We start from the raw sequence: 17,258 nt of genomic DNA, 5'->3' as shown, positions 1-17,258 counted from the left end.
ACTAATAAAAGACAGAGGAATCGAGAACTGGCGACCTAGCCAAAGTGACAACCGTAGACGCTACGTGGCGATCGAAATGCAGTCTGGCTCTGTCCCGCCACTACAGAAGAGCGATAGGGAGCGAAAGCTACGAAGCGTAAGAGATTGTGACGTAGGCTAGGTACCCAGATAAAGTTTGCTCTGAGTCACTGCGAATGATAAGGGGCCTGAAGTTTAGTAGGACTAGTCGTTTATGTATTTTTAGGTAGATATTACGGTTTATACGACGCTGGAATAAGAATGTACCTAGTCTATTACTAAACAAAGCATAACAACATTTAATTTTTAACAATACTATTTAGATCATACTTGTAAAACTTAATAACAAAGCACTTAAAAATAAACTTACAATAAATAATACAAAAAAAGCACATATAATAATTATATGTCATGATAGTACTTAACTTTAACTTATGCTTTCGGAATAGGGGTCTACATTTTTTCGACACACTAATGGCGTTTATATTATCAATTTATCAACGAAAAGGTAAAGCGAAAAGGTAAATATAGATATTACAACAAAAAGAAAACACGATATCATTTACAAAACTCATTTGTATAATGATAACAGATATTGAGATGTTGTAACCAGTCACTGCTCAGTAAACATCGGCTCGCACCCTTATTCTTATTTACCATCACTCCGTAACAAGTCTTCAAAAGGTACTCCATTTTCTTAACAAATATTTGCCGAATATTTTTGTCCCGTCTTGTCTTTGTTGGATATTTTGAGGCATAAAGCTTATTTAGCCAGGCCTCCCCCTTTTATATTTTGTACCATTTTAAAGGGTCTTCGAGAAGTAATAGGCGGTTTAGAAGGGTCGAAGTGAACTGGTCGTATTTCATTTTTGTTATAAAATGCCGATGATTCAAGGTTTGGAAACCCGTTATTTTTTGCATTATGCTTCAGTTTCAGCACTTTCTGCAATTGTAGCTTTCTAGTTTTGCTTATTGTTACTGTAAAGTGAATTCCAAAAGAAAAAACAGATATAGTAAATAAATTAGGTATATTAAATTTTAGTGCGTTTTGGGATATCCGTTAACTTGATAGAAGGCTATATTCATACGGTATTAATTCTGGTAACTATGGGTCTCTTATATCGATTTACCAACAGCAAAATTTATACGGATTTCTTGAAATTGTTCTCACAATTATGCCGTGAATATGATATCCTTCAGCAACCCAGCCTTACGTTCTACGGAACCAACTATTTAATCTTTCAATCTATTGTTGAAATCAGTACAAATGAACATATCCTGAATAGTAAATACTTCTTTAGCCATAGTTTTTTTTTTTTACTTAAATTATTTATTGGACAAAAATAACACTAAATATTTTACAACCCATTATCCGCAACGCAGGCTTCGTCATGAGGTTACAGCCTTAAATCAGCAACAGGCGTCGTCCTTACCAGGGACCGGCCCGCTATCCCTTATACGGGGTTTTGTATGGGTATTTCGTTAGGCTTAACTTACCCTACCCTTTTGGCGCGATACCCTTTCATTTTGCTTTTAAAGCCCTAACGAAAGCGCTTACCTAAAATAGCCCAATACCCTTTCAAAACCCTTATCATCGGCTCAGCCTAACGCCATAAGGGTAAGCCTTATATTGGGTTTTATTTGCTCTCCCTTATAGCATATCGTGCGAGTTTAAATCCTGTACCTCGCTCATAAAGCACACATTACTCCGAACGAAATAACATACGATCGTTACCTAAGCTACGGCGGCACTGTGTGTGATATTTGCGCGTTTCTGTTTGATGGAAACGGCTGTAGATAAAATAAGGTTCAATTTTCAATACCAAATCCGTCCGTCCGTCCGCGAATAATCTCAGTAACCGTTAGCACTAGAAAGCTGAAATTTGGTCCCAATATGTATATCAATCACGCCAACAGAGTGCAAAAATAAAAAATGGAAAAAAATGTTTTATTAGGGTACCCCCCCTACATGTAAAGTGGGGGCTGATAATTTTTTTTCATTCCAACCTCAACGTGTGATATAATTATTGTTGGATAGGTACGAGTATTTAAGAATGAATAAAGGGTTTACTAAGATTGCTTTTTGATAATATTAATATTTTCGGAAATAATCGCTCCTAAAGGAAAAAAAAGTGCGTCCCCCCCCTCTAACTTTTGAACCATAAGTTTAAAAAATATGAAAAAAATCACAAAAGTAGAACTTTGTAAAGACTTTCTAGGAAAATTGTTTTGAACTTGATAGGTTCAGTAGTTTTTGAGAAAAATATGGAAAACTTCGGAACCCTACACTGAGCGTGGCCCGACACGCTCTTGGCCGGTTTTTTTATCGGACTTGTCTCGATGAGTACCCGAAGTCTAGCTGATGCTGAACCCTGGCTGCACCTAGGGGAACTCGGGTCTAGTGTAATACAGGTAAACGCTGTTTTCGTCATCGGACTTGTTTTGATGAGTACTCGAGTGAGCAGTACCCGAAGTCCAGCTGATGCTGAACCCTGGCTGTACCTAGGGGAACTCGGGTTTAGTGTAACACAGGCAAACGCTGGTTTCGTCATCGGACTTGTCTTGATGAGTACTCGAGTGAGCAGTACCCGAAGTCCAGCTGATGCTGAACCCTGGCTGCACCTAGGGGAACTCGGGTTTAGTGAAACACAGGCAAACGCTGTTTTCGTCATCGGACTTGTCTAAATGAGTACTCGAGTGAGCAGTACCCGAAGTCCAGCTGATGCTGAACCCTGGCTGTATCTAGGGGAACTCGGGTTTAGTGTAACACAGGCAAACGCTGTTTTCGTCATCGGACTTGTCTTGATGAGTACTCGAGTGAGCAGTACCCGAAGTCCAGCTGATGCTGAACCCTGGCTGCACCTAGGGGAACTTGGGTTTAGTGTAACCCAGGCAAACGCTGTTTTCGTCATCGGACTTGTCTTGATGAGTACTCGAGCAAGCAGTACCCAAAGTCCAGCTGTTGCTGAACTCTGGCTGCACCTAGGGGAACTCGGGTTTAGTGTAACACAGGCAAACGCTGTTTTCGTCATCGGACTTGTCTTGATGAGTACTCGAGTGAGCAGTACCCGAAGTCCAGCTGATGCTGAACCCTGGCTGCATCTAGGGGAACGGGTTTAGTGTAACACAGGCAAACGCTGTTTTCGTCATCGGACTTGTCTTGATGAGTACTCGAGCAAGCAGTACCCGAAGTCCAGCTGGTGCTGAACTCTGGCTGTACCTAGGGGAACTCGGGATTAGTGTAACACAGGCAAACGCTGTTTTCGTCATCGGACTTGTCTTGATGAGTACTCGAGCAAGCAGTACCCGAAGTCCAGCTGATGCTGAACTCTGGCTGTACCTAGGGGAACTCGGGATTAGTGTAACACAGGCAAACGCTGTTTTCGTCATCGGACTTGTCTTGATGAGTACTCGGGTGAGCAGTACCCGAAGTCCAGCTGATGCTGAACCCTGGCTGCACCTATGGGAACTCGGGTTTAGTGTAGCACAGGCAAACGCTGTTTTCGTCATCGGACTTGTCTTGATGAGTACTCGAATGAGCAGTACTCAAAGTCCAGTTGATGCTGAACCCTGGCTGCACCTAGGGGAACTCGGGTTTAGTGTAACACAGGCAAACGCTGTTTTCGTTATCGGACTTGTCTTGATGAGTACTCGAGTGAGCAATACCCAAAGTCCAGCTGATGCTGAACCCTGGCTGCACCTAGGGGAACTTGGGTTTAGTGTAACCCAGGCAAACGCTGTTTTCGTCATCGGACTTGTCTTGATGAGTACTCGAGCAAGCAGTACCCAAAGTCCAGCTGTTGCTGAACTCTGGCTGCACCTAGGGGAACTCGGGTTTAGTGTAACACAGGCAAACGCTGTTTTCGTCATCGGACTTGTCTTGATGAGCACTCGAGTAAGCAGTACCCGAAGTGTAGCTGATGCTGAACTCTGTTTGCACCTAGGGGAACTCGGGTTTAGTGTAACACAGGCAAACGCTGTTTTCGTCATTGGACTTGTCTTAATGAGTATTTGGGTGAGCTGTACCCAAGATAGAGCTGATGCTGAAACCTGGCTGTACCTAGGAGAACTCGGGTTTGGTGTAACATAGGCAAACGCTGTTTGCGTCATCGGACTTGTCTTGACGAGGACTTGGGTACGCAATAGCCAAGACAGCGCTGTAGCTGAGCCCTGGCGGTATCTAGGGCAACTCTTAGTTTCGGTGCATTATAATATAGAAATATTTCATGCAATGTCAAGTTAGGCATAAAACATTATATTAACTTTACTGTCAAAAATCCTACCAGAAGTTAATATTAACATCAAGTAGTTATAACAAATTTATTAATTTGCCATATATAAAACACTTTATATATGTCTAAAAAATACGTATGTATATCCATTTGAATATCAAAATTAAGTACAGTCGATTTCACTAATAGTAACACAGGGAATAAAGAGAATACTGGAGTTCCAAGCGTCCATAGACTGCGGTAACTATTTACTATCCGACGGGCTGTGTGCTTGATTGCCACCAGAAAAGTATTTCTGTTTCAAACGAGCTTCATAGAATTCACAGAAATCAACAGAAATAGTTTGACAGATTCTATGGTACTACTCAACTCAACCAAGTACCACAGTCATAAAGACGAGTCTAAGATATTTTACACAAAACATACTATGAACAGAAAACAGCGTTTATTTATATTGCATCGAACCTGAGTTCCCCTAGGTACCACCAGGTCTCAGCTACAGCGCTGGCTTGGGTACTGCGCACCGAAGTCCTCATAAAGGCAGGGCCTATAACGAAAACCGGGTTTGTCTATGTTGCACCAAACCTAAGTTCCCCTAGGTACAGCCAGAGTTCAATATCAGCTCTACCTTGGTTACTGCTCACTCAAGTACTCATCAAAACAGCGTTTGCCTATGTTGTACGAAACCCGAGTTCCCCTAGGAATAGCCAGGGTTCAGCATCAGCTCTACCCTGGTTACTGCTCACTCAAATACTCATCAAAACAAGTCCGATGACGAAAACAGCGCTTGCCTATGTTACACCAAACCCGCGTTCCCCTGGGAAAAGCCAGGGTTCAGCATCAGCTCTACCTTGGTTACTGCTCACTCAAGTACTCATCAAGACAAGTCCGATGACGAAAACAGCGTTTGCCTATGTTGCACGAAACCCGAGTTCCCTTAGGAATAGCCAGGGTTCAGCATCAGCTCTACCTTGGTTACTGCTCACTCAAGTACTCATCAAGACAAGTCCGATGACGAAAACAGCGTTTGCGTATGTTGCACGAAACCAGAGTTCCCCTAGAAATAGCCAGGGTTCAGCATCAGCTCTACCTTGGTTACTGCTCACTCAAGTACTCATCAAGACAAGTCCGATGACGAAAACAGCGCTTGCCTATGTTACTCCAAACCCGCGTTCCCCTAGGAATAGCCAGGGTTCAGCATCAGCTCTACCTTGGTTACTGCTCACACAAGTACTCACCAAGACAAGTCCGAGGAAGAAAACAGCGCTTGCCTATGTTACTCCAAACCCGCGTTCCCCTGGGAAAAGCCAGGGTTCAGCATCAGCTCTACCTTGGTTACTGCTCACTCAAGTACTCATCAATACAAGTCCAATGAAGAAAACAGCGTTTGCCTATGTTGCACGAAACCCGAGTTCCCTTAGGAATAGCCAGGGTTCAGCATCAGCTCTACCTTGGTTACTGCTCACACAAGTACTCATCAAGACAAGTCCGATGACGAAAACAGCGCTTGCCTATGTTGCTCCAAACCCGCGTTCCCCTAGGAAAAGCCAGGGTTCAGCATCAGCTCTACCTTGGTTACTGCTCACTCAAGTACTCATCAATACACGTCCGATGACGAAAACAGCGTTTGCCTATGTTGCACGAAACCCGAGTTCCCTTAGGAATAGCCAGGGTTCAGCATCAGCTCTACCTTGGTTACTGCTCACTCAAGTACTCATCAAAATAAGTCCGATGACGAAAACAGCGCTTGCCTATGTTACTCCAAACCCGCGTTCCCCTGGGAAAAGCCAGGGTTCAGCATCAGCTCTACCTTGGTTACTGCTCACTCAAGTACTCATCAATACAAGTCCGATGACGAAAACAGCGTTTGCCTATGTTGCACGAAACCCGAGTTCCCCTTAGGAATAGCCAGGGTTCAGCATCAGCTCTACCTTGGTTACTGCTCACTCAAGTACTCATCAAAACAAGTCCGATGACGAAAACCGCGCTTGCCTATGTTAAACCAAACCCGCGTTCCCCTGGGAAAAGCCAGGGTTCAGCATCAGCTCTATCTTAGGAACTGCTCACCCAATTAACTCATCAAGGCGAGTTGGATGACGAAAACGGCTTATTTTTATGTTGGCAATTAACGTTTTCAATGTGTAATGATAATGGTTAATTGTATTGATTTTCGGCCAACACTGTATATTTACATGCATACATACATATTTACATAATTATATTCATACATACATACCTACATACATTCATACATATCTACATACATTCATACGTACGAACATACATACTGATTTATGGGCGACGATGATCATTTACCAGCCATCAGTCCCTTGTCTCCCAGTTCATTAAAAATAATTTCTAGCCGTGTTCTACTTTTATCCAACGAAAACATGTTTCGTTGCAAAATTAAAAATGGGGCGCAAAGTGCGGAGTGGCAACAGCGCATTTTCCTTCCTGTTCTTACAATAGCTTAGATTCATAATCCTGTCTCTTTCACGCAAGGCTCGACTACGCTTTAACAAAAGGGAAAGCCTTATAAATAGCGCTTAAAATAAGGGTAACCCTTATTAAAGGCTTGCAAGCCGTATCGGATAGCGCTAAGCCAATGCACAGGGCTAGCTTTATTGTTTTGCTTAGTTTTTTGTAAGGGCTAGTCAAATGAATGGGCTTGCAGTTCGAAAGGGAGAGCCTCTCGATTGGGTCGTCCTTACGTTAGGGATTCCCAATGAAAGGCTTGTAGCGCGGAAGGGGTTGTCCGGTCCCTGGTCCTTACACACAAACAATAAAGCTATCCGCAACAGGCTTCGTCATTTACCCATATGTGGGTTATTGCAACAACAACATACGCGCAAACTAACTAGGACCCGCCCGAGTCGTAAATACTTTGATACTAAATTGTTGTTTCCCTTGTTACAGGTAACTTCCAAGGCGACATTGCTTTACAAGACACAGACTTCAAACCCATGAAGTCTGTCTCCAAAATCAACAAGTCTCTACAAGAAGAAGTAGAGAGGCTAAAGAAGGAAGTATTGCTAGAAGGGTTACAGGTGGAAGAGGAAGGGTTACCAGACATTTTGAGGAAGAGGACGAAGCAACCGGCACCAGCGCCGGAGAAGCCAAAGAAGTACAATGATGCGATGCTGATGACTAAGGTAGGCAATTAAAAAAAACATTACGTACCTTTGGAAGCTTTTGTCTGTAATTTTGCACTGGTGCGACACTAGAACTAGTAAGGAAGTTTGTATCTATTGTTATAGGAACTGTTATTTTAGCTCACTTGATCTTATCAAAAGTAAGCTTCATCATGACATCGTTATTAAAATTTCTTATACACAATATATATTGGTTGATTTTTATGTATCCTAATTTAGCAAATAAATTATACCATAAATTCAATAATTAACAAAAACCGGCCAAGACAGACCTTACATTAAACATTATTTCTTATTCCACAGGTTTTACCGTCGGGCCTAGACAAATCAATATTATTAAAAAATGGTAAACTGCCACCAGGAGAAATGCTAGACAATATAACAAGTAAAATCAACCAAACCAAAGAAGAATTAGTTACTAACCAAACAAGTCCTATTGAGAATCTGACTGAAACAGAAAGTTTAGAACAGGACGGTGTTTTAGTCGTTAATATTTCAACAGATAATATTTTAAATTTAGATGAACTATATCCCAATATGCATTTAACAAGCACTGCCAACAAAGTAGATGAAGTGACAAATAAAATTCAGAGCAACAGTCGTGAGATAACAGGAGACTCTAATAATAATATAAAAGTGAAATCTCCACCTGAAAATGTGACGATGGCTCCTGCTCCAACTAATGGGGTTCTAGTTACGAACGATAGAGAGGAAGATATTGAAAGTCTGGAAAAAGGAATTATCAACAAAACCGGTGGTGAACTAGATGGGAAATTTCTAGAAGCCAACGATCTATTGAAGCCGACTGAAAGTTTACAGAGTTTGACAGAAGAGACAGCCAGACATCGAAGAAGGCGAAGAAGACACGGTAATGGGAGACGGTATGATATTTTTCATATCGTTAATAACAACTTATCATACTTTAAGAACCACATTGCGTTATTATCTCCTCACTTTACGGCTATAACGAAATGGTACAATTTTAAACATTTGAAATAGAAGGATTGCTTTGATAATCTGTGAAGTAACGCATGTGACAAAAAATATAATGAGGTAGCATTTGTTGACTACCATTCTTACAATATATAGAGAAATAATGCACTTATACCACAGGCGATATTACTTCTAATGAGCAATATCTTTCGTAAAAATCAACAATCAATCAAAAGGAGTTTTTCAAATAGCATTATAAAATCTACATGTGTAGTATGTATAAGTATACATAAAATATTGTAGTGTATTATAATTATGCATTGCTATAAGATTATATTATATTTCCCAGCCTTTATATTGGAAGTCAAGAGCATTGAAAATCACGTTCAAGTGCATAGTGCCTGCGTTTATGCATGAGATGTGTAGACAGTGTGTGTGTGTGTGTGTGTGTCCTCAACGTACTCATAACGTAATTTCCATGCACCACAAGTAAGCCGATGAAATATTCCCCGCATCTTGCCTCAAAGGAAGCTTCCTGAGAAGTCGCTGCCACTTAATTGCGATGTTCCGAGACTTGGTGCACTTTCCCCTACTGTGGGATTTAGTATTATACTAGCGATCCGTCAAAAAAAATAGGGTACCTTACCTAGTCAACTTCACAATCGCTTACAGCAGATTGCTTCATCGAAAAGAGCGCATCTCTTAAAGGTATGATGATGAATGAGTAGCATATTACTATAAAAAAATCCATATAATAAAATATAATACAATTTTAGAGAAAATTCTCCTAATAACATAACGAGGCGTATATTAACAAAAAAAAAAACAAGGACCTGAGCGACCGAGCTTTGCTTGGAGTTCTATTTTATTTTATCCTGTTTTTAGATGATATACCATACAATGATATACCGTATTTTGCGTTTAAAAATGCAAAAGAAAAACGCATAGAAAATAAAAATAAAAATCGCGTTTCCGGGACCTAAGACTAAGCCAGATCGATTTTTCACCCCCCAAAATCCCAACATAAGTAGCAAAAGCAGTCATTAAAGCTGTTTCCTGTAAAAATAAATATACAATTTTATCGCTCAAGGTATTATCTAGATAGATTAAACTTATAACTTGACGAATTGTTGTATTACGCTTTCTAAAAGTTCTATAGTAAGGTTGCAAGCAGTGCTTACAAACAGCATAGCTTTAATGTCCATTCATTAGCCTCATATTCAAGCCCGCGCCATTCCAGATCCATTTACTGCATTTCTAGCCTAATAGCACATTTAAATTGTAGCACGTGAAACATTATTACAAAGCTAGATTTTTAATTTTGTAAATTAAATTCAAGAAACTTAGCAGTTATATACAATTAACTTCATTACAACATGAAAACGACCAACAAAATAGAATTGAGGTGTATATTACACATGAAATAAAACTATGGAAACGGATTAAATCGCATATAATGAATTTACAACCTGCCTTAAAAATCTATATTGTTTATGGTCATGGTTCGTTAATATTTTTGTATGTGGGTAGCTTTTGCACATAGTAATTTTTCCTCAGTCACCCGTTGACCACGAATGCTGTAAAGTGTTCGAAACGTCGGGATGAATTGTAAATTCATTATACGCGATTTAATCCGTTTCCATTATGATTCTAATTAAAATAAGATTAGATATGTATAATAACACTTCAACATTAATTAAAGTTATGATCTCGTTATGTACGTACCCACACGTACGTAACCTACATGACTGTTTTCTTTGATCACACCTACACGTCGACCTTATTTTTGCTATAATTTTGTACATTAAATGAGTATTCAAAGGTAGTAAAAGGCGGCATTATATTTATAGAACACTAGCTCTTGCCCGCGGCTTCGCTCACGTTAGAAAGAAACAAAAAATAGCCTATGTCACTCTCCATCCCTTCAACTATCTCCACTTAAAAAATCACGTTAATCGTCGCTCCGTTTTGTCGTGAAAGACGGACAAACAAACAGACACACACACTTTACCATTTATAATATTAGTATGGATGACTGTATACATGCGTAGGATGGCGTAGAAAAGAAAATGAAACAATAGTACATTACGATACAAGTGCGTAAAAAAGGAAGTTCGAAACGAGTGGCGATAAATTAAAACACGACCGAAGGGAGTGTTTTAAATCGACACGAGTTCGTGTCGTGTTTTAATTTATCGCCACTCGTTTCGAACTTCCTTTTTTACGCACTTGTATCGTAATGTACTATTTCCTTGTAACCCATACTTCCATACTAATATTATAAATGGGAAAATGTGTGTGTCTGTTTGTTTGTCCATCTTTCACGGCAAAACGGAGCGACGAATTGACGTGATTTTTTTAATGAAGATCGTTGAAGGTATGGAGAGTGACATAGGCAACTTTTTGTCTCTTTCTAACGCGAGCGAAGCCGCCGGCAAAAGCTAGTTCTTAACTATTTGTACAGTTTTGATCAATCATGGTTTCTAGCCGAACAAACGTTTAAAATATGTTTGCTTTCAGGTTAAGAAATATCCACTCAGGTGAAAGATCAGGAAAAAATTCCTTCAAATCGGATGAACAAAGAGAAAGTCATTCGGAGCATAAAAAAAACTTCCGTCACCGAAAAAAGCACACAAGTAGAGAACACAGCGGAGAAAATAGGAAACTCGTTGTACCAGAACATGAGTTTGAAGAAAAATTTGATGTAAAACCACCCCCAAAAAATATTTTAGAAAGTGGAAGTGGACAGAAACAACAATTCAACAATTGGTTTTTTCGTGACACCAAAGAAGACTTAGATGCTATGGAAAGCTACCAAAGCAGTAACGGGGTATGTTTTGAATATAACTATTTCATTCAAGGTCAATATGCAGAAGACAAGTCAGATATAAGAAAGTGTTTTAAGAATGAATTTTCTTATTACATTGAGCTCCATTTGCATCCCTTTTTGGTAAATATTTTTTTCTACTTCCAGACTGCTCGACACCGCTCTATTCGCGCCGCCACCAACCGCAAGGAACGTATCTGGGAAAACGGCGTCATCCCCTACGAGATCGACGGGAACTTCAGCGGAGCACACAAGTCCCTATTCAAGCAAGCCATGAGGCATTGGGAGAACTTCACTTGTGTTAAGTTTGTGGAGCGAGATGTGCTGCTCCATAAGGATTATATTGTGTTCACTGAAAGACCGTGCGGGTAATATTTCAATATTTTTTAGCAAACGAACAGTCTCTAAGTGGTATGATTATCTACAAGATCTATAGGAACTTCAGTGGCACCTACAAGTCCCTGTTCAGCCATGAGCCACTGGGAAAAGGCTTCATATTGTGTTCACTGAAAGACATTATCAACACAGCAAGGGCTGGTAAGATTCCAATTGCATTTATTTTGTGTGATTGGTTTTCGCAACTACTCTGGTCAATCCAACTCTACGACGAAGTCCAGCAGACCCCTTAATATTGTCCACCACTTCTGATGGAAACCTCAACTCAATAAACCAAAGTAATATAATAAGTATCCGGCACTCTGCACAGGGCATACCTACGAGAATAACGTGGGCTGGTATCCATTGACTCCATGCAAGTCCTATCGTCTGCTGCACTTAATGTTAACAGGACGCTTATTTAGTTCGTATCGGACTAGAACTGTACTAATACTCTGGTGAAACTCTTGTGTGTGTAGGGTGAAATAACCATCAAATATTTTTCTAGATGCTGCTCTTTCGTCGGCAAGCGCGGCGGGGGCGCCCAGGCCATCTCAATCGGAAAGAACTGTGACAAGTTCGGTATCGTCGTCCATGAGCTTGGACACGTGGTCGGATTCTGGCACGAGCACACGCGCCCCGACCGCGATCGCCACGTCCAGATCATCAGGGACAACATCATGATGGGTAAGTGGAGACAAGTGATGGGGTGAGATCAGACGCGTCACTTTAGACACAGCTAGGACACTGGCGATCAAATATATGAAAGAGGCGCGTTCCTAGCACACATTCTAAGCTCGTGTAGGTAAACGCGTACCATGCTTGTATGAGTGAGATATGACGGGCCGACTGTTCGCGTTTTTGACAGGCGGTAACTGTGAGGTAACCGAGAGGGGGTGGGCGGCACTTTCAGCGGGGAGCGGGAGTGGCCATACTGTACGATAGTACTCTTTATTATACTGTGCTTTAGGAGTTAGCAGTAGAAACGCTCTTGAGTTTTCTTATATGTAATAGGTATCTCTACGATATTGCACCAGCAATTCGGACTTTCGAATCCAAACGGTCCCTGAAACTAGACATTTTTCATAATAAAATTGAGTTAGCCTAGCTTTTAAGATCTTACCTTAATATTTCCAGATTCTTTTTCAAATCTGACCTAAGGCTTCTTCAACTTTGCAATTCACAGAAATCTAAAGTTTTTCCTCTTTAAAATGCATTTCGGTAAAATTATACTTTGCTCTCTGATTGCATTTCTAGATGATTATTCGTGCAGCAATCTACAACGCGATCGTGCTCGTCGCATAGCTCACATTCAAAAGCGTCCAATAAGCAAGCAGCGTCCGTAATTTAAAAGCATAGTCGCGCAATCCTATACAAATGACATCCGCATAGACTGCCTCTTATAGATTATGCATTGGATGTTATAAGCTAAGCTAGATATAAGTCACGCTGTGAGGGAATATTAAGTAAACCAATACAATTTCCTATTCTCTCCATAGTCAATTTATGGAAACGATTTTCTTTAATTTGTGGCTTTTTAGTTTAAAATCAGTCTGTTCCTAGAATTCTGAACCTTTAATCCTGGATAAGGATTTTTGTCAAATACAAGCCCTATACTTGCAACCTGTTTGTATTTTTTTTTTCAATATCTGTAAGCAAAAATCTTCAGTTATTCAAAATCTAGGGTTAAGGTTTTGAAAACTGTTTTTGCGTAGCAGCACGAATTCTGGCAGCCGCACTAGTCGCCCTCACTGATCCAAAATCAAAATACAACCAGTGGGTATTGTTATTAGTTTTAGAAGATGATTGTTCAAAAGGTACTTACCATCAAATAGCGCCTTATTAACAACCGAGGTTAGTACCCTTTTAATTGAAAATGGCACGAATGAGAAGTGTCTTTTCAAAAGGACTTAGGTATTTCTATAGGGTGTAACAAAAATGGTGGTGATCCGTTTAAGGGCGTATTCAGTATCGTATTCTCATCAGGAAAAAGTAGGATAAAAAATTTTTTTCGCAAAAAATTTTTTTATCTTTGTATGGAGATTCGACCGATTCGCGCGGCCCGGCTCAATATACAAAAGTGAAAATTATTTTAGCGAAAAAAAAATTTCTTTACTTTTTCCTGATAAGAATACGATACTGAGTACGCCCTTAAACGGATCACCACCATTTTTGTTACACTCTGTATAGTTACTCATGAAATAAAACTATACTAATAATCCGTTAGCATAGTTTTATTTCAAATTTTGCTATAAGTCAACAGAGGTTATTTTTATCTATGTCTTCCTAGAGAAATGACTCTTGTTTACTTATTATAAGTTGAAAAGACACTTCTCAAATATGCTCTCTACTGAAAGTAGTCTGTGAACGAACGCCTCTTTCGTACAACGCAGAGAAATATCACCGAGCGGTGGCCGTGGATATTAAAGCGCAAATGAAAAACTGCCCGAAATTCCACATCTGACTTCCGATTCAAGAATTAGGAATGCCTTCCTTCAACTATTAATGGCGTTTGTATGAAATATATATTACAGTGGTGGGAAGACGGTTCCCTATTCTAATATATTTTAGTTTTCTTCTGCTTTGCATTGATTCTTCTTTTACATATGAAACAATTTCTTGAAACGCCCAGTCAGCCGTTTTAATAAATAATGTACTCGAATGTAAGGCATGCAATACTTAATAAAACAATAACCTTGCATTGATGGAAGAAAACTGTTAGATTAGAATATGTGCCTATCCAATGTATCCAGACTCAGTATATAACCTTCCCATCTACCAAGAACCTTAAACAGGGCTGTGGCAGCTGCTGTGGCGGCTAAAAGTAAAAAAGGTGGCAAAATATCGGGGTCTCGGAACCCAATAACAATTTATGGTAGTTGGTGTCGAGACCCTAGGGCCATGGGGTCCAAGCGCCCATGTAATTATTAAAAAGCTGAGCGCAAAGTTCATAGAAAGTACCGGCGACCAGAGAGCTGGCAGCTTTCTCTCGCAACGCAGAAGCATTGCTATTCAGCGAGGGAATACTACCAGCATCTTTGGCACAATGCCACGGGGGCCCCTTGATTACGTACTTTTGTTCTGATCTACAGAAGTTTTTTTTATTACACTAATTCACCTTAAAACCCAATTCAAGCTGAAGAGTAAGTTACCCCAACTCGGCATGCGTGTCAATTGGTACCAAATTGGTACATCCATCATGCAACGCGTGACTCCTAACGAAACGACTCGCAAATTAACTCGGGACATTCATCTTTGGTAATGTCTGTACGTGTATTTATTACTGTTTTATTACACTTACGAGTTTAGAAGGCTTTAAATTACGTGGTGGTATATTAATTGGACATTTATAAGTTACCTGCTAATTAATTAAGTGTTAATTAAGTAAGTAAGTTATCTTCTAAATAAAAAAGTTGAAGGTACTATAACACGTTGATGTCATGCTTAATGTCATTGCCAATTATTTCCAACTTTAAGATACACCAATTAGGCTAGTTTCCTATACTTAAAATAAAATATTTTACGCAGTGCACGAAGTAAAAACACCACATAATTATAAGAAAAATATTAATATAATAGTGACTATGTTTAAACATAATTTCTATTTTAGTAAGTCAAAGAGAAAGATATAATGTATTGACCGTGATGTCACGCGTCACTCCTCAGTATTTTGTAGTAAATCCACATTAGAAAATCGTTTTGACACGAAACTAGCCTATTCTAAGTGTTGACACCTTTTTCGTTTCACATAAAGCTTTGCTAATAGCAAATTCAGGATACACAGCCAAATGCACAAACGCTTACGCCGTGTCTTGCGTGGGCGACGGTTGCGCGACCGTCGCCGTCGCGTCTCATACTTCCATATCGATAAGGTTTGATTTCGTATGCGTCGCATCGCCGTCGCGCGACCATCGCGCGACCGTCGCCCACGCAAGCCATGGCGTTACAATCATATCGTTATCGTACTTAGCTATCTCTTACATTGGTGCGACAGAACAGAACCAAACGGACTAGTTGTTATGCGAAAACGCACTAATCCACATGAAATTGTCATTAAGTTTTAAACCTTATACCATACATTAAATATAACAAGATCATACCATCCCATACATTAAAATGCGACCGCCTACGAACGCGCTTACACTCCACCACACATAGATGGCGCCACAAAAAATGCCTTGTTGCCACCGATTATTTGTAGATTGGCATTAAGTGTCAATTCCGAGCCGTAAATCTATGTCAAAAGTGACACTTAACGCCATCTACAAGAATAATCGAAAGGTACAAGACATTTTTTTTGTGGCGCCATCTATGTGTGGTGGAGTGTAAGCGCGGTCTTAGTCGCATTTTAATGTATGGGATGGTATGATCTTGTTATATTTAATTTATGCTTATACGAAAAACAAAAGTCTTTTATTGGAACATTCCAATCCATATGAAATTCGATCGTTTCGTTCGGCGTCTAGCGTCTGATTGTCATTCGGGTAGGCCGACTGTATCTTCGGCGCTTAATTATATAAGCTAAGCAATTACCAGCCAATTTCGCTGCCGACCGAAAGTCGTCGAATAAAATTAATTAGTCATTTTAAACAGGTCAAGGGGTCTATTCGAACTATAAACATCCAACTGGTTTTGTTAGGTCTTCAGCACCCTCGGAGCGGCGCGTTCCTAGCACACAGTCTAATCTCGTGTACGTGAACGCGTACTATGCTTGTATGAGTGAAATATGACAGGTCGACTGTTCGCATTTTTGACAAACGGTAACCGAGAGGGGGTGGGCGGCACTTTCAGCGGGGAGCGGAGTGGGCATACTGTGCGATAGTACTCTTTATTGTACTGTGGCATAGTCAAAAGCGGACCCGCCGCCGGCGGACGGGTCGCAGTTGTTAGCTCATTGAGAATACAGTTGTCGTTGTGTGCGTGCGTCACACACAGACATGGAAATGATGGGCAAGTATTACAAGTGTGTGTGTTGTTTGTATGAGTTCAATAAATTGCGGCAGTCGTATTTAGTCTAATCTCCTTTCTTACTATATCTGTGCCAAAACCTTATCGTTGTATAAATACTTACTTCAGGTGCTGCCGTAGCCGATTGGCATTTCTGCGACGCGAAACGAAAACGAAACGCCGCGAAAGGTAGTCTGGCTCCGTCGCGCCAGTACGCACGAGCGATAGAGATAGATATATCTACGAGCGTTTCATTTCGTGAGCCTTTCATGAGCGTTTATGCCATTCGGCTACATACCCTGATATGTTTTAGTATGCGTAAGTAATTATATAATATACTCACAGTATCGTTCGGTCATTTACGTTTTCATTCGGACAAATTCGTATCACGTCAGATCAAATCGAGCACCGATTTTAATATTTCGAATAAATATCTCGGCAACTTCCCAATTCTCTAAATTGAAATAAAATTACAAACTTCAGATCATAATTTGTAAACTCCGCGAGTTAGCGAAGTAAATATTTTTGATTAATAATAATATAGCTCGGGATTGGGATTAAATAGTTAAGAACAATGTTATTTGGGTCACAGTGCTAATTTACGTTTAGATAGATAGATAGATGATTTATTTCAAGAAAAAAATTACAATATAAGTTTGTGTTTCTGTACAAAAATATAAGAATTCCCATCATGATCGTCATAAAATTAAAAACTTAAAGATAACAGGAATAATATTAATAATAAATCATCATATTGTGTCCCCCAATAAGGAT

At 40.0% G+C, this 17,258-nt stretch overlaps 1 protein-coding gene across 2 annotated transcripts in view; it reads left to right on the top strand.

Moving 5' to 3' along the window:
* Positions 1 to 17,258, top strand: part of LOC125242666 (bone morphogenetic protein 1) — a 136,938-nt gene that overhangs the window by 79,572 nt on the left and 40,108 nt on the right. For both annotated transcript variants that reach the window (XM_048151518.1, XM_048151519.1), the window contains exons 3-7: positions 7,167 to 7,402; positions 7,706 to 8,283; positions 10,856 to 11,165; positions 11,310 to 11,530; positions 12,046 to 12,224. In XM_048151518.1, the coding sequence (XP_048007475.1) occupies positions 7,167 to 7,402; positions 7,706 to 8,283; positions 10,856 to 11,165; positions 11,310 to 11,530; positions 12,046 to 12,224 (1,524 nt within the window). The remainder of the gene's footprint in view (positions 1 to 7,166; positions 7,403 to 7,705; positions 8,284 to 10,855; positions 11,166 to 11,309; positions 11,531 to 12,045; positions 12,225 to 17,258) is intronic.

This window comes from Leguminivora glycinivorella, chromosome 3, assembly GCF_023078275.1.
Source record: "Leguminivora glycinivorella isolate SPB_JAAS2020 chromosome 3, LegGlyc_1.1, whole genome shotgun sequence".
NCBI lineage: Eukaryota > Metazoa > Arthropoda > Insecta > Lepidoptera > Tortricidae > Leguminivora > Leguminivora glycinivorella.
The sequence above is the reverse complement of the archived record's forward strand: the minus strand, read 5'-3'. Positions and strand labels throughout refer to the sequence as shown.